At 41.2% G+C, this 18,850-nt stretch overlaps 1 protein-coding gene across 2 annotated transcripts; it reads left to right on the plus strand.

The window, feature by feature from the left end:
• Positions 1–20: 20 nt before the first annotated feature.
• Positions 21–16,033, plus strand: BTF3L4 (basic transcription factor 3 like 4). Of its 2 annotated transcripts, none has more exons than XM_081195765.1 (6): positions 21–48; positions 3,876–3,939; positions 5,377–5,490; positions 8,009–8,210; positions 10,444–10,503; positions 11,597–16,033. In XM_081195765.1, the coding sequence occupies exons 2-6, from the start codon at positions 3,886–3,888 to the stop codon at positions 11,641–11,643; spliced, it is 477 nt and encodes a 158-aa protein (XP_081051891.1). In that variant the 5' UTR covers positions 21–48; positions 3,876–3,885; the 3' UTR covers positions 11,644–16,033. The 2 variants fall into 2 exon arrangements, with proteins under 2 accessions (XP_081051891.1, XP_081051890.1); XM_081195764.1 differs by having other exon boundaries at positions 48–186.
• The last annotated feature ends 2,817 nt before the right edge of the window (positions 16,034–18,850 follow it).

An 18,850-nucleotide genomic window follows, 5' to 3' on the forward strand; every position in this document is an offset into this window, starting at 1 on the left:
GAAAGGAAGGACCAGGCTGTCAAACGAGCCTCGCTTTCTTCCAATCGGGTGAGGAGGGCGGGGCCATGGTCCCGTGGTCCGAGGCCTCCTTTCTCTGGGCCCCTTTCTACCCCCACCCCACCCCCACACCTAAGCCGCCATCTTGTTCTTGCCGCGTGTTGCCTTCGGAGGGTTCTTCGGACTGAGGTGAAAACTTCCTGCTTGACCCCCTCCGCGCCCCGTTGCCCTTGCGCCCCTCACGGTCCCCACAGGTCGAGATTGCGGTTCCTCCGCCCCACACTCCGCTGTGCGCGCGCGGAGCGCCATGGGCGGTGGGAGGGGCTGCTGGTGGGCCGGAGAGAGTGGGCCTGGCAACTGGGCGCTTGCGGGGAGCCCAGGCTCCGCTGGGGAACGCCTTCCCCGAGGTCCGGCCCTTGGAAGCAGAGCCCCCCCGCCCGCCACAGCGCCCGTTCAAGTCCACCCCCCACCCCCGGTCAGGGTTGGTGGGCGCGGACCCTCCGTCGCGGAAACCTTCCCGCAACAGAAGCGGGCTTGCTGAGGACTAGCTCCACCTCCTCGCCCAAAGCACTTTAGGGCCAGCAGGATCCTGCGCTGGCCTAGGTCGCCCTGCACCCAAAATGTGGGTTACGCCTTGGACGGGGTTCCCATCCCTGGGCGTAAGACATTGAGGGGGCTTCCTTACTGCCCCTTAGTGTACCGGGGGTGTTTCTTTTTGGTGTTCCTTTATACCCTTAGGGAAGCCCGCACCCCTCCTCCAACAGGAACTGGCAATCTGGAGCTCTTTCACCTTCCTGTGTAGATTTTACTGCTCGCTTAATACATTTCTGTGTTGCATCAGTTGCCATGTTTTAATTTTGGAGACCTTGGGTTTTTTTGTTTTTTTCATTGCTTGCAACTGAACGTTCCTTTGTATCAAAGGCTGTATATTATCATATTTGGTTCCTCTGCTGTGCGGAGTTAGTTCTTGTTCACACCATTTTCTTTTTAAGGGCATGGAAACCTACACTTTGGATATAATAATAGAATAAGCGTCTGTGAAGCTGCAAAATTCTGAAATAAGGAACATGCCTGCTGCTTCCAAAACTAAATGATGTAAATCCACAACTCCTTGATTTTAACATTCTCAGTATCAATAGTTTAACTTTTCTCTAATTCCAGTGAGGAAAATGGAGATGAGGCTCCTCTGCAAGAATGTTTTGCTCCATGCTGTGGTGGATGTTCTTGTTACCCAGTTCTAGCCATTAGTTTTTCTTCTTCCTGGTAGTACTTTTGCTGATTCCACCTCTTTTGTAGATGTACTAAAGGTTCTTTAGTTCAAGGTTGAAATAAAGACCATTCCTGTTGTGTCTTTCTCTGCTTCTACTAATGTGACCTTCTTTGTACTCTCAGGGTCGAATCCATCATGTGGCTCTTTTATCACATTCCTTGATAAAACAAATTGTGGCTTGTTTCTGAGAACATATTTCTCCTTTTTCAACCCATCAAAGGGATAGAGCTAATGGGGGCCTTGAGAAAGGAAAACCTTTCCATTTTCTTCATTGCCAAATGCTTAGCTACTTGTTATTTTCAACCTGCAGGAATTCTGGTTTGCAAAGCATAAGCTGCTGATTAACTTAGTTCTGTTTAGTTCAATTGCAACATGACAACTGGTTATGGGTTAGAGAATAAAATGGCACACTGCAGCTTTAACTTTTCCTGAAGCATGCACATGCTGCTTGATATGGAATGTCATATTTTAAAATGAAATGAAAATGAATCTGACCCATATCCCAAAGTAAACACATTGCAGACCAAAGTGCTAGGTTTTTAATAGTTATTTGACTTATGTGTTGCTGCTGGTTGTTAACTCTCTCTGTCCTGGTCCTAGACATAGTTGCATCTTTGGGACTTAATAGTGAGCAAAAACATAGATCTAAGCAAATGTTTCCATAAATCCCATTTAAGCAGATAAGACATGGGGTTGATTGGTCAAGTGTTTGTACCTTTGAAAGTGACCCGGAAACTACAACTAATCCAGAATGCGGCAGCTAGACTGGTGACTGGGGGCGGCTGCTTAGACCACATAACACCTACACTACCCAATATGTTTCTGAGCAAAATTCAAAGTGTTAGTGCTGACCTTTAAAGCCCTAAACGGCCTTGGTCCAGTATACCTGAAGGAGCATCTCCACCCCCGTAATTCTGCCTGCACACAGGTTCAGTGCACAGGGCCTTCTGGTGGTTCCCTTGCTGTGAGAAGCCAAGTTACAGGGAACCAGGCAGAGGGCCTTCTCAGTAGTGGCACCTGCCCTGTGGAACGCCCTCCCACCAGATGCCAAAGAGAAGAACAACTACCAGACTTTTAGAAGACATCTGAAGGCTTCCCTGTTTAGGGAAGCTTTTCATGTTTAATAGACTATTGTATTTTAATATTCTGTTGGAAGCCGCCCAGAGTGGCTGGGGAAACCCAGCCAGCCAGGCGGGGTATAAATAAATTATTATTATTATTATTATTATTATTATTATTATTATTATTATTATTATTGGTGTGGTATGTAACATAGGAAAGGCTCAATGACTATATTTTCATGATTTGATTGATTGCTTCCTCATTTGTGTACTACGACATAATGCTCAAGTTGCCATTTCTATAGTACAGTAAATGCATATTAGTAGTTTGTATTCAGAGTACAAAATCATAATGGGTCAATTTTGCTTGCATGTATATGCGTTTTGGATTAGGGCTGTGTTATTAGGACCACAAATTATCTTATGCACACTTTTTGGACTCCATGGCTGATATTCAACATTGTGCTGTTATGAACATTCTCTCTGTGCAAGCATGTTAGCTTGCCAGATGGAACAATTCTCCCCTTGCCTTGCCCTGCACACTACTTTGGGGTTCTCCTGATGCTTCCCAAACTAATTTTAGGGGGTTCTAAGAAGGAGGAGTGGGGGGGAAAAACCTTGTGCAAGTGGAAGTCCTTGACAGGGCTTCTGCTGATGGAACATGTTAGGTGAATCCCTTCCATCATAAATATTTTCAGAAAAAGTGAGCTTGCCTTGTAGCTTGATAATTCTAGAGTCATATCTCCTCTCAGCTATAAAGGTCACCAGGTAGCCTTGGACAAGTAAGTCTCTGTCTCTTAGTGTCATTTACACCACAGGATGGTTTATGAGCCACAAAATACTGCTCTGAGCTCCTTAGTGAAAGGGTAGAATATAGATGTAACCAACATGGGTGTAATAGGCAGTTTCCAAGATTCATTCTTTGTCACATGCTCCCAACTTCCTGATATACACTATCATGACTAACAAATGTTATGTAGATGGAAATGCACAGACCAAGATGTGGCACCATGCAGATAGAGGCAGGCTCAATTCTCAATAGCTTCTGTAGTTCTGTGTGAAAAAAATAAGTTTGGGACATGGAGGGCAAACATTCCAGATATAGGGATTGTCCTGTCAGATGTCAGATTTAGCATGTGTGTGTGTACATGCACACTGGTATTCCTAAGTGCATGCCTTTACTTTCTCTCCTGAGCAAATGGCAGCTGCTCATTCCTGTGTGAGGAAGTAAGTGCTGGGAACCATGATATGGTGACTGCAAAACCAGTTACCAGCTGCAGGGATAGGGGTAGTGTGGAAAGAGATGTCTTCTCTCCTTGAAGGCAGTCCAGGGGCAGGAAGGGGAAGAGCCAACATGATTTCAGTGCTTTTACACCCCCACCCTCGAGATAGTTTGAGGAATTGGAATAGAGGTAACATTCCTTTTATTGATAGGTTGTTTGTGTGCATTCAGATACAGATGCTTGGTATTTTGACAGACAGTGAAGTAAAAATTATTAAATAAATCTGAATATGTTATAAGCATTTATGTTGTTTATATTTTTCAGATAAAGCACGATGAATCAAGAAAAGCTGGCTAAACTTCAGGCGCAGGTCCGAATAGGTGGAAAGGTATGAATGCAATAATATAACTTCCTCCACTCCATTTATAATTGTATGTGTGTAAATAGAAACACACACACACACACACACGCGCGCGTGTGTGTGTGTGTGTGTGTGTAATACATATGTAAGTATTTTCCATAGTTTAGGGGTTTGTAGGGAATGTCTGTTTTCCTCAGGCTATTGCCCATTCTGATGTGCTCATAGCCCTAGTACTGTTGGCTACATTCTTTTGAGAAGAAAAAGGTTCATGTTACCGTATTTTTCGCCCCATAGGACGCACCGGCCCATAGGACGCATCAAGTTTTTTTGGGGGGAAATAAAGGAAAAAAAATTTATTTCCCCCCCAGGCGCTTGTGGGGCCGGCAGCGGGGAGAAGCGCTCTTCTCCCCGCCGCCCGCCTTCAGATCAGCTGCGCCTCCCAGCTGTCCCCAGAGCTTGCGGGGCAGGCAGCGGGGAAAAGCGCTCTTTCTCCCCGCCGCCCGCCTTGAGATCAGGTCCGGGGACAGCGGGGAGACGTGCTGCGCCTCCCAGCTGTCCCCGGAGCTTGCGGGGCAGGCAGCGGGGAAAAGCGCTCTTCTCCCCGCCGCCCGCCTTCAGATCAGGTCCGGGGACAGCGGGAAGACGCGCTGCGCCTCCCCACTGTCCCCATAGCTTGCGGGGCTGGCGGCGGGGTCTCCCCGCCGTCAGCCTCCAAACCACTTCGGGAGACAGCGGGATGGCGGCATACCGCCTCCCTCTGTCCCCCGACCTTGTGGGGCTGGCGCTGGGGCTCTCCTGAAGCCTGGAGAGCGAGAGGGGTTGGTGCGCACCGACCGCTCTCGCTCTCCAGGCTTCAGCGAAAGCCTGCGTTCGCCCCATAGGACGCACACACATTTCCCCTTCATTTTTGGAGGGGGAAAAGTGTGTCCTATAGGGCGAAAAATACAGTATATTCCTGAACTGTTTTCTTAAAAGATGAACATTTTTTTCTACAAAGGCAGCATGTTATGTAATTTTGAAACAGTATATCTTAGGTACCGAAGGAGTTGTTACTGGTAATTGGACACACAAGGCTGAAAAGAGGAAGGGCAGCAGAAATGGAATTGGTCCTTGCAGCAGGAAATGCATTGTGGTCTGAGGACCACCACCACCTTTAGCCTACTATTTTGCACCCTCACATTGCCACCTTAATGATAATCCCCCATGAAAACTGTCACTGAATCAAGCCTCCCTTCCTTGGCGGCAATAAGTGAGAAAATTTGGAGTGGAAAGTTAGAGTAGAATTTTACAAACTATACAGTAGTGAAACAGGTTCTTGCCTAAAAAAACCCCCTCCTACTGCAGTACATGTATTACATTTTAAGGTACTTTGAGATTATATTGTTGTTTTTGATAAGCATTTGTGTAAGATCCATTTTTCTTCCTCTAGGAGCAATGATTTATTTTCTCCATTCTGTTTTTCAGGGTACAGCTCGTAGAAAGAAGAAGGTAGTCCACAGAACAGCCACAGCTGATGATAAAAAGCTTCAGAGTTCACTCAAAAAATTGGCAGTAAACAATATTGCTGGGATTGAAGAGGTACATCAGTATAAAACATTTTCAGTCATATCTACGTGATCTCCCAACTGATCACAGGGATAATGTGAAATCTTTCTGATTTAAAATGGGATTATTGGGGGGGGGGACAGGACGTGGGGCCTGTGGGCCAAGTCAGGCCCCTTAAAAAGAGAAGTGTCTGGCCTCTGGCAACCTTACCTCATTTTAAATGAGGTGTGGCTCAGAGTTTGTTGTGATTTCAGTGTGTGTGTGTGCATTGTGTGAGAGATCCTTCAATAAGAGGTCTTTTGGAGTTTCATGCATGATTTCCCTTGTATAACTGAGGACATTTGTTCCATAACTTTGTGTGGGATGGTGCAGATATTACAGAGTCCCATGGAAGGGGCAGTTCATGTGACAAAATAGTCCACTTCTATCTTTCCTACCTTGCTCTCTCAAGATTCAACTTGGCATCTGATGAAGTAGGCTGTTGGCTATGAAAGCTCATGCCAATTTGCAATAAAAAGCTTACTAAGAAGTAATCTCAAGGTGCTGTCAAATATGTATCTAATAATAATAATGATAAAAATAATAATAAACTAGCACAACTTCCATATTACCTAAATCAGGGTATTTTTATTATGAGAATGTGCAGTAGAAAGTATTGGGTTCACACAAAGCCTCCTTTGCTCCCCCGCCCCCATCCCCTTGTTCTAATATGAGGGAAGAGTAGAAGTGTCCTGTTCTGGCTTGCAGCAAATTGTGGTTTGTCCTCAAAACAAAGAGACACACAAACCATGGTTTATCTTCATCTGCTGCTGTGCTTTTGGGATCTTCACTTGACAGCACACTACGGGTTGCTGCAAACTAGAAGCAGAAGCTTTACTCTCACCTCATGTATGAAATAAGAGAGAAGGGTTGGAGGGCATCTGCAAACCTGATGATTGGCACTGCTCGTTCTCTAAAGGACAAACTGTGTTTTGACATTATGTCTGAATTAAGATACATACAAGATGCAAAGTTTTAACTGGAAAACACAAGTCAGATTGTTGCTTAACTGTGATCCTGGGCACATTTACTTGGAAACAAGTTCCTTTGAAACAAAAGGTTTTATTCTAAGTAACTTTACGTCCCTTTTCTAAAGGCATTTTGTATGAAAGTAACTGCGAGTCTTCTAGATGAGTAAGTAGAACCTTTTTGCCCCACTATCTACATGTGGAAATAGTATTATGTGGAATGGTATTATATTTGTTTACTATATTACATTTTTCCCCAAAGCAGCATGCATAGAGTTTCCAGGCAGTCTTCCATCTAGAAACTGGCTGGATCCAGACCTACTTAGCTTCAGCAGGGTCCAGGCTATGATAGGGAGCCATTCCTTCCACTAGGCAAGTTGCTTTAAGCAGATGTTTGAGAGAGCAGGGAAACAGCTGCTATCCTGCTGTAACAAGTCTTGTTATTGTGTTGAGTGTTTTGACCCACTTCCAGAGGACAGCCCTGTTCTATAGTGGTCACAGTGTTCTGAAGAGGACATGATGGGCCTCAATATGGACTGGAGAAAGAGTATGGGTGGCACTTGGACATGTGTCTATATAGGAGCAATAAATATGAGCATTAAACAAAGAGCAGAGCGGAGTGCTATCCAGGGGACACCCATCATTTAAACCAATTTGAAAGTCATAGTTTCTCCAGAATTGTAGTTTTGTAGATCCTCAGAGCTCTTTGTTATTTTTGTGAGAAAGCTGAGGATATATCAGTGCAATGGCATAGCTCAGTCTTTCACAATGATCATGCACTTTTTCAGAAAAACACCAAATATACAACATTTCTGGACTAATATATAGTGCTCATTTTCAGACATTGCTGTGCACATGCATATCTGATTGAGCATGGAATAACACACCCATAGTATAATTGTTCGCTTTAAAAAAAAATAGCACCAAGATTATACCATTGTGGACTAATAAATAATCATCACTTATATAAAGTGCATACATTTTTTACTATTCCACTGTATTATATTAGTTTCCAGAGTTCTTTGCAATGGAGGGAAAGCAAGGGCAGTTAAAACATGTTTGAAACAAGTTTATTTTTGTATTGTAAAGATGCCTTATGTTTCTTAGCTTTGAAGTGTAATAGTTTATTTTAGATGTACAAAAGTGTGATATTTACATCAAAATTCCAGAGTATGAAAGCTGTGCCTCTCATTTCTTTTTTTTATCTTGAGAAATGTGACTTTCCTTTCATATTGTTTTTGGAACTGACATGACTTTGTTAAATGCTTAGGATGCTGTTATTTCAGTTATTTGTTAATCTGAATTCTTATTGCTTTACAAAATCTTGCACTTCCAACTGATGTAATTTTAAATTATATACATTGATGATAGTGTTTATAAATCTCTTTTACAGTTAGTCAGGCCTAAAATTGGGTGTGCAACGCCTTAGAGTGGATGCTAACTATTACAAAATTAAAAAATCTTGGTGGTTCTTTTCTTTCTTGATAGTACTTTTTTAATATTAATTAAGATGAATGAATTTTAATCATCTATTTTTAAAACAGGTGAATATGATAAAAGATGATGGAACAGTTATTCATTTCAACAATCCCAAGGTCCAGGCTTCGCTTTCTGCAAATACATTTGCAATTACTGGTCATGCTGAAGCTAAACCAATTACGGAAATGCTGCCTGGCATCTTAAGCCAGCTGGGTGCTGACAGCTTAACAAGTCTCAGAAAGTTAGCTGAACAGTTCCCAAGGCAAGGTAGGTATCCCTGTCTGAGACATGGAGCTGGTTTTTTCCAGCCTTGTTTGTTAGCATAAAATTCCTGATGGTCAGCTTTTCTTACTCTGAGTAGCTTTTCTTGTGCACAGGACTTTCTGTTTTTTATTCCACCCTCCCCCACGCATTCCTAACTTCACTAGAGCATTTCTAATAGTATAGAACAGGGACGCCCAACTCCTAAGAGACTGCGATCTACTCACAGAATAAAAAACTGGCAGTGATCTACCCCTGGGGGGGGGGGGGTTCAGGTCAAAGTTGTTGAGCTTTTTTTAGGACTCCATCTTTTCCTTTCCAGCGGAAATGGGAGGGGGGCAGGTGCTCTTGCCACCACAAAGGAAAGGGAGCCTGCAATCGACCAGTAGATCCCGATCAACATGTTGAACAACCCTGGTATAGAACTCTGAAATTCTGTGCATGTTTATTTAGAAGTCCCACTGTGTTTAGTGGACCTTGTTAATAGATAAGTATGCATAGGATTGCAGCATTTACTTGATATCAAGTTTTCCATAATTTCCCTAGTAATTCTTAATAATAATAATAATATTGTTGTTATTTATTATTATTTGTATCCCACCCTTCACCCTTAGATCTCAGGGCGGTTCAAACACAAAAATACAAGATAAAAACATAAAATAAATAATAGATACAAGAACCAAAACAAAAAACCCCCAGACCAATAAATCCACCACCCCCTCCCTTACTTTCCTCATTTGTAATAACTATATGGATACCTTGTATTGCTTTGTCTTTTCCCCAAACCATTAACTAAAGGCTTCTAAATGTGGGAATTGCTTTGAAAATTGCATTAACTAACAGATAGCTATGTGAATGTACTTTGGAGCACCATGAGCAGAATGTTGTAACGGAAGGAGAAAATGAAGGTTTGGGGTATAATCTGAGTGTTGAACTTGTGTCTGATTAAAAACAGTATAATAATTGTCAGTCTGATTAAAGACTTAACAACACAATCCTGTGCCTGCCTACTCAGAAGTAAGTCCAGTTGACATTAGTGGGACTTGCTCCCAGATACATGTATAAAGGGAACTATCACAGATGCTGCTTTTCAAGAGCTCAGGGTGGCAAGCATTGTAAACCCTATTTTGTCCTCATAGCAATCTTATAGGGAAAGTTAGGCTGAAAGATAGTGACTCCCTTGGGGCCATTTAATGAGTTTCATGACAGGGTACATTGAAAGGTAAACAGAGTTCTCTTTTTTATTATTTTGATTTATTAGATTTATATACAGTACTGCCCTTCATCATAAGGTATCAGGGTGGTTCACAGAATAAAATCATGAAGGCATTTCCTTGTATCACTTGACACTGGTACAGAGCAATGGAAGCTATTATAAAAATATTTCTGTGATACCCTAATAGAAGAACAAAAACCCCCACTATGTTGGTTACAAGCATATTAATTTTCTCACATACTTCTATTTGAATTATCTCTATATTAGTGAAACCTCAAAGCCCAGTCCTAAGACTTGCTCCATTGGCATTTAGGATGGGAAGTACTAAAACCTACATCAGCATAGACTGTAAAGATTTTACACCGAGAAAGCATACTGGGTAGACTGTTATGTGGAAATGTAAGATGTCGGGTATAATTCAGGAGAGATGCTTGCTGTTTGACTAAATTGGAGATACAGTGGAAGCTCGGGTTTCGATCGTCTCCACTGACAAATGTATCAGAAGCCGAACGCCGAAAACCCGGAAAGAAATGCTTCCGTTTTCGAACGTGCCTTGGAAGTCGAACTTTCGAAGCGGCGGCTTGTTTGAGTTTTCAGTTTTCAAACGTTTCAGAAGTCTTAACAGTCTTCCGGAACGGATTACGTTCGAAAACCGAGGTTCCACTGTAATATTCTATGTATTCGTTATTTTGTGTTAAATATCACAGGGTGTATGGCATCTCCAGTTGTGTGTCTGCTGCACTACTTATAAAGAGGTTTTATTCAGTCAGAACCAGTAATTGTTGCCTATAAACATTTGAGTGATAACTTCATAGAAGTTTGCAAAAATAATGATTCTTGTAAATTTCTGCTTGTAATTAATTTTCCACTGCCACTGTTTGCATAAAACCTATTTTATTTGCAAAGTTGCACTTCTTTTTTGTGCCGTAAACTGTGATCTTTTCCTTATGCATGCTGAATTTGTTTCTTAAATTGATCAAATTTTGTTAATTACTATATCAATAATTTTATTTTATTTTCTAGTGTTGGATAGCAAAGTACCAAAATCAGAAGATATTGATGAAGAAGATGATGACGTTCCTGGTAAGATTATTCTACTTAATCTTTAAATTATTTAGCATGTATCTGCTTGACTGAGCACGTGACAATGTTTTTGTAAATTTGAGAATCTACTTGGTGGGTTAATCACAGATACAAAGGGAAAGTGCTTCATAAGAATTGCATGCTGTACATCCTGGAGCACATAACTGTCACGGGACCAACCCTAGGAAACCACAAGCCTTTGCAGAAGGATTTGTATCTGCTGCTATGCCTTTGGTTCCTAGAGACTTAGGCACCTCTCAAATGGGGTGAGAAACTTAACTAGTGGATTCTGTGAGGGAATAATATTTTAAGAACAAGCAGAAAAAGAGGTTTACTGTAATGAATAGAAGGGGGGGGCTATTAATGGTTGTATCTGTGTTGTATACTCTGTCTTTCAAAATCCTTTTAAATATTGCTCACTACATAAATTAAATGTTAAGTTTGAGTCATTTAGCCCCTGATTTTTTTTAGAAGGGTCTCACACAAGACTGCAATAATTTAGCAAATAAGTCTAGATTTCATGAAGCGTAGTCATCATTGGTGAACATTTGAAAAATTAATATAAGGCAAAATACAGGTTGCATTTGTTGATTGCAGCTCAGAGGTCAATTGTCTATAAGCCATAGCTGTTATCATCCCGATTTGATTAGGGGCTGCAGTCCCATGCATCCTGACATGGGAGTGAGCTCTGTTGTACGTGGGGCGGGGGGAGCTTACTTCCTTGTAAGCAAGCATAGGATTGTACTATAGATCATTTTTGTTTAATGCCTACATGTTTGCTGGCATAACAACAGATGTCAGTCCAGGAGCTGCCATGTTGCCTGATAGCAGGCATAGGGAGAGACTAACAGAATTATTTTTCCAGTGCTGACCAGATGTAATTGCAAGTCACCCCATAGAAATACTAGGGCCTAGTCACCGTTAAACAAAAGAGAACGTCTTGTAATTGCTTTGAGGTTTTGAGATAAAAATGATGTAGGAATAATGTTCATTATACCATAGTCTTTTAGATAAAACATACATTTTAATAAAAAACATTTCTCTTTGGCTCTCCTATTGAATGTTACTGTATTATACTTTCCATGTTTTTCAGATCTTGTAGAAAACTTCGATGAAGCATCAAAAAATGAAGCTAATTAATTCATTAATAGTTCTGGAAGTTGACATGGACTAGATTTAAGAAATCAGCTGTGTGGTTCCAAAGTTTTACAGAAACAGTGAACATTACCCGTTTAATAGTTCAATAATATAAAATATTTTGTATTTTAATTATGCTGCTTGTTCAGCAATTCCTGTTGGTTGATTTTTGCATTTTGCACTTACTCCCAGGATCTACCTTTTCAGTTAAAAAGGAAAAAAACAAATAATACATTTTCAGTGCAGATTAAAGGGTGTGTGCATGTGTGTGTATGTGTGTATGTGGCTTTGCGTACAGTGGAGAGGAAATCGGTGAACAGATCTATTTGACTTTCCCTTCCACCTTGAAAGTAGAAATAAAATGAGTCTTTAACTTGGTTAAAGGAACCTTTATTGTTGCAACCAAACAGTTCACATACAATAGTGATAACTTAAGTCTTGCTTGTCTACATTTCATGAACTCCAGAAACCATTTACTAATTAACATTTGAGTTTAATTTTCTTCATTAACTATTGTATTTACATTTGTATTTCTCTTCCATATTCACAGTGTATATGTGCAGTTTCCCACCAGCCTCCTTTTGATTCTAAATTGTACCAAAGACAGGGTATTAATTAACAAACATGTTTGTTGCAACATTTTTTAAAAAAATATATACTTAAGAGCTTGGTTTTCCCCATCCCTTTTAAAACCCTTCGCTCATTCACCTTAATATTTAACTTGGGTTGCATTCACATGTTATGGAGTAATCTACTTTGCCTTGGATAAGCAGCCTATTCTGTGAAGTCCTGCCTGTTTATGCCGAGCAAGTGTCAACCCTGCTGTTCCGGCATAATTTTTGTAAAAATCTGTAAGAAGCCTGATTATATTCTTGCTCTGGGTTTCTGGGAGAAGATAAGAATGTCCTAGACTTTGATAAAGGTTGGAGGCTACAGTCTACTCAAGTGCTGAATCAAATGCCTTGGTAGCTTCTCTTTGGTACAATTAGCTGTTTTTCAAACACACCTCCCTTCAAAGCGTTGAATGCTGTTTGACCCTTTTCATCTCAGATAAGCAGGGCCTCTGGGCATATTTTCCAGTGGTGTTGCTTACTTTTAGAGGAGTCTGTCTCATATCCTGTTTTTCAGTAGGAGATAGTGCATCATGGTGCACTGTAAAATAATTTTATTGGAAGAGGTAAAACGGTTGTGGATGTTACCAGACAGCTCCCAAGAGCATATGAGCCACTGTCATATTTCGGGACACTAGAATCTGGAAGTGTAGTTTGGATTATACAGAACGGACAAGGAAAGTGCCATTGCTTGTATTGTGTTGTGTTTTGCATAAATTGTCCAGCAACAGGCTTAAAACATTAATTTTGAGGTTTGGAACCTGTTATCTGCAACCTACTTTGGGTGGATACAATGGTTACAGTCACTTTTGAAAACCAAAGCACTCCTCTGGTGGCGCAGAGGATAGTGGCTATAGCACAGGTACAGTGCAGTATTTTCTGAACCTTCCTTCAAACTGCTCAATGTGAAGCTCTTCCTAGCGGTTCTTCAAAGGTGATTGGTGTAATGCAGTTGAGCATCATTTTAACCTTTGTCAAGGGCAGCTGCGGCGCGGGAAAGCCATCTTTCTTACCTTTCTTTGGTGTACTTTTGAGACATATCTGCTTTCTGTGTATATACACCCAGCGACTATAAAGTTTGAGGCTATCAGTATGTCAGCATTCTAGTGACATCAAGCTGAACCACGAAAGCAGAGCTTTTAGTGGTTTGTCACCTGGACTGCTCACTTGATTTTATAGATTTGTTTGGTTTTCTTGTTCTATTTTATATAAAACGTGGATCTTAATAAAATAATTCAAAAGAGGCAATGTTCCCTCTTGTGTGTTATCTCCTCCTAACAACAACACTGATAGAGGGACAGAACGTGGTTACAGGTGATGCTTTAACCAGCAGTACACTTGCCATGCTATATTTTTTGAATATTTCTTCTTTCTGCACATGTGCAAATAATAGGCGTAGTTCCTTTAAGCATATTTGCTGTCCCATGAGACAGCAAATGAACATGTAGAAATGTTTTTGCAGAGAGTTTTTAACTGATCAGTATGGCTGAAGCTCACATAATTTCACAGTTATTCTGTCCTTATAACTAACATTTTCAGTTCAGCTGTTAATAATTTACTTAATGAAGATTGGAAACATAAATTTAATTTCTTGTCCAGAATTAGGAAATACTTCAGAATAGTAAAGGGCAGGCATTTGGATTAAGTTTCAATTCCTTTTACCAACAAAGCGCACACCCACAAGTCTCCAGCTTTAAACTTTCCTTTTGCCAATTTATTTGTAATCCTTATTCATACTTGTGTTTGGAAATCAGCAATTATCTTGCATAGTGATTACTTTTTACTGTATGCCAAGAACTGTTGACCACTTAATTGTTTTTTGCCGACGTTCTATAGCTTATTGAAAACCATTAAACTGATCATAACTGAAGACGTGAACTATTAAGACTGTTCTAATACCACCTAGTCTCCTTTTGGCACTTGAGACTAACAGACTACTGGAGCTGACCATCAAGGCAAACCTTCCACTTCCAGTGCTATGAGATGCATTGATTAGACACAGCAACACAGTTGTAGAGGGTTTGTTTGCTTTTTTGTTCATGTCAAATATTTGAGTAAATAATAGAATTTGTAACCCCCATAAAGTTTTCATTAATTTAGCAATGTACTGGCACCTATGATACTATGTAGTGTCTTGAAGGTTAAACAATTATTAAAGCAATTCATTGAAATATAAAATATGCGTTGCTGGCACCCTGGTCTTAGACTTCTAAATGTTGAAGTAAGTCCTATTGATGTGAATGGAGCTTACTTCTGAGTGTGTTTTATTTGAATCAATAGTCTAATAAGCGGAATCAGTTTAAATAGGTTTTCCTATGACTCTTAGAACCAGGGGGCAGGATGCTGCCATAGGATGCTGAGAACCTCCTATATGAGTATAGGGCTCCCTGGACTGGCAGTGTCCTGAGGCCAGTTCAACCAGAACTGGGTTTAGGGGAGGCCTCGGATCTGCTAGTTCCAAACCCTCCTTTGTTCGCCTTGCACCGAGTGTACTTCTTTTCCTTACCATTAATGAAAATAGGAAAGAGGTTGACAGGAAGAGGAAACCTTGTAGGTCTACACCTGCCACATTCTCCCCTGGTCACAGCAAGCAGGCAGGGCTATGGTTGTAGCAGATACTCCACCACAGATCTCCTCCTCATGGGATCATAGGATTGCTCGGTTTGTTAGTATAGTTGAACCTCAGTGCAGAGAGCCATAATATATTTTAAGCCCTCTGCAGAAGCACTTGTGTAGTCCCACTTAAATTTGAAACAAACTATTAGATCATAGTATAGTCGACTCAGCTTACGCAGGGGTTACCGGGTAGCTGATATAAAGCCACAGTTGCCTCTACAGTAGTCAAAACACACTCCTTACACCTCCAAACACGCTCAAGGCCACTGAACGATCTCCCTGCATCTCCCAGTGCTGTTCCAAGGTGAGTGCAATGGTGGGTGGGACTGCCAGTGCCTTCCCCCTCCCAATACCCCCCTTATTTTTATGTGGTCAAATACATAAAACTGAATTTGCACAAGTTAAATGCTTGTAAATTGCAAGGCAGCTAGTTAACTAGCTTGGTGGCAACTTGTTTCCCAGCATCTCAGTAGAATCAATGTTATTTCTAAAAGCATACATTATTCAGAACACGAAATTATATTACAGTCAGTCCATTGGTCCATCTACTTCAATATTGATGAAACTGATTGGGTAAGGGGCTTCCAATATTTCAGACAGGATTCTTTCCCAGCCCTACCTGAAGGTGCCAGGAACTGAACCTGGGATGTTTTGTATGCAAGGTGTGGGCTGATCCACTGAGATACATAACCCGTCTCCGTAACCTCTGGATGCTAAACATCTTACTGCTGAAACCTACTTGCTGTGCATTTTTCATGAAATGTGGTTTTAGGACAATATGGTCTGAAGAATTCTGATTATGCCCTGTGTTTATGGTATCACATTCTGCTAGCATAACACTGTTATCTGTGCTGTAGTGACTGCAGGAGAACTTAGTTTCCCTTCCTGTCAGCAGATGAACTTTATTTTGCCCTTGTCCTTTTGTTTTATCTTGTGTTCCTGTTCCTTCACAGATACTAATTTGAGGGAAAGTGGGTTTAGGGATAGAAAGACAATATAACCACTACACATTTTGAAAAGGGAGCAGAAGGAAAGAATAATCATGTTTATTGCACATAAGAGCTGATACAGGTTATATATTGTACGGTTGTTAAGATTCTTGGATAGCTGTACATGTGCAAATAAGACACAAAGCTACTGCAAATAAAAGTGCAAAATTAAAATTACTAATTGTGTGTGTGTTCTTGCAGATATTTTTTCTGATTGTCGGAGAGGCAACAGGAAATTATAGGGACAGAACCACTTAAACCGTATAGAAACTTATTCATGTATGCTACTACAGCGGCAAGAATGTTACCCCAAAATGGAAAGAAGTAGAAGCAAAGGAAGAATGGATACAAAAACTTATGGAATATGTAGAAATGGCAAAACTTACCAGAAAAATAAGAACTCAATATAACAAACTTTTTATAAAAGAATGGAAATGGAGTATTGAATATTTACAGATAAATTGTAAACAGATAAGAACATTGGCAGGATTATAGTAATAACCTGCAGTTTGATCAGAGTATATATTTAAAGTAGATGAATAAATGAACACATTAATTAGGATATGCAGAAGACGTTAAAAATAAATTTAAGGAACCGCAGAAAAGGGGGAAGGAAGTCAAGTTTTGAAATCTTAACATTATTGTTAAATTAGTGAAATGTATAAACCTGAAAATCATACAATTTTTTTTTTTTAAAGGCAACGGGAAGCATGGTGCAGATACATACACCACCAGTGCCTATACAGACTTGCAAGTATTTTCCAAGCTACGTACCAGAAAAAGAAGGGGTATAAAATTATGCTGATCCTAAATGGACAGACTTTGTGGTTGGTGACATAAATTAGCCATCTGGAAAACATCCAAGGAGAAAACAGCTTCCCAATTTACCACTGAAATATATTTTCATTTAAAATGATGACAGTATATTCTGGATAAGCATTATGTGTTGTGCATTATATTTGTATAATGTGGTCACATCTGAGGCAGATATGGTTGATTTTGGACTGCTTGGAGCACAATATGGCAGCTGAGATCAGCTTGGCAATTTTCTTTACTGTTAAGCCTTCTGTAGGGTTACATTAGTTCAATGCATTATCCAAACGCCCAGGAATTTCTGCAGTAATATGAATGAATTATCTAGCCACCAGATTAAAGATTCTTAACATAAGAAGCACCTCCTGCAGCAAATACAGCATCATTCCCTTAACAGTACCAGACTGGAGGCTGTGTTTGTTGACCTTGAATGATCAGTGCCACAAGTTCATGCAGCAACAGCCTTTTTGCTGGCTTCACACTTCCCCAGGGTACTTGCACTGCATCTTTTGGATCCATATGATGTGGCTTGGTTGGTTGGCAACTGTCTTGGGAGACTGGAGGAGTGTGCCTTTGTGGATGAGGTCAAGCTGTTGGAATGTTGCAGTACCTGCCGTGGCTGTAGAGACCAATGTGGGAAAGACATGTTTTGTTGCAGCTGGGGCAGATGAAGGCCTCCAGTTGTGCTGCTGCACACGCACCATGGTGTTTCTTCTCTCTGCACTCCCAGCGGTCATTTCTCCTCTGGTCACTGCTATGGATGCATGTAGTGGGGTTCACCCTGCCCTTTAACGAGTTCCAAAAATATAGGCAAGCTAGTAGATATTTCTAGGAAGAAAACAGTAATTATCAGTGATTTAGTTTCCTAAGTTATTCATTCTAAATAAACTGTTGGGTTAGTGCTATTAGTATGCAGTCGCTGGTTGCCAACAGATCTCCCCTCTCCCAGTTATGTATGGCCAGAAGAGTGTGTCTGATCAGGATCCTGAGGCAAATGGGACACACCCCAGATACAACAAGATCTATGGGGATCTACACCACCTGCTGTGTATAGACTGGTTAATCACGTGTCAGGTGTGTGAAGCAAAGTTAAGGTAAAGGGACCCCTGATCATTACGTCCAGTCGTGGCTGACTTTGGGGTTGCAGCACTCATCTCACTTTATTGGCCGAGGGAGCCGTCATGTGGCCAGCACGACTAAGCAGCTTCTGGCGAACCAGAGCAGCGCATGGAAACGCCGTTTACCTTCCCGCCGGAGTGGTAGCTATTTATCTACTTGCACTTTGACGTGCTTTCGAACTGCTAGGTTGGCAGAAGCAGGGACCAAGCAACAAGAGCTCATCCCGTTGCAGGGATTTGAACCGCCTACCTTCTGATTGGTAAGTCTTAGGCTCATATGCAGTTACATACCTAGCTGCTTCTTCCACCCCGCTTCTTTGCACTATGATTTCCCCAACCCCTCACATTCAAAGTTGTCAATTAACTATTTTTCACTCCTCAACATGACTTAATGCAGGCATGAGGAGTCTCTCGTAGATTTCAGTGGGACATATGTCTTAGGAATAGGACTTTCAAGGCTGAAATCCTAAACAAATTTACTAGTTTGGGGACTGTTTATTGGACTGGGGAGAGGGCTACATTCCCTTGCTGGCAAACTTTGGCATGGTGGTGGTGGACATGCCAGTGGTGGGTAGGGCCAGAAGGAAACATGGGCAGAGCAACAAATATGAAGTGTAGCTTTGTACAGTAAGCTAGTTCTTCTGTCTTCCATCCAGGCAAGCAAGAGGTATTATTGGAGTTCAAAAACACATTCTAGTCAAGCAAAAGCATTAAGCTGTCATGGAAAGAGTTGGTGGTGGCCTGAGGAAAGGGCATGTGTCTGGGAAAGGGGTGTGGCATGGGGAGAGCCCAGGAGGGCAGACAGGCTTAGAGGGTTCCCCACCCTGTTCTAAAGACTGCTGAAATACTTGTCCATGCTCAAGTAACCACCTCCTTACTCAATTTCCTGCCTGGCACTTCCTATAATTACAGGATACTTCAGAAATAAACTTTTCCTCTTGCTGCTATGACTGTACCACTCCTCTATTGAATTCCATGATATGTCTTCCTATAATTATCTAAAATGAACCTTAACATGCCATTCCACTCAAAATCACTCAACACTGATGACATATCCTTGAAG

This window comes from Podarcis bocagei (genome assembly GCF_964188305.1).
Source record: "Podarcis bocagei genome assembly, chromosome: 5".
Taxonomy (NCBI): Eukaryota; Metazoa; Chordata; class Lepidosauria; order Squamata; family Lacertidae; genus Podarcis; species Podarcis bocagei.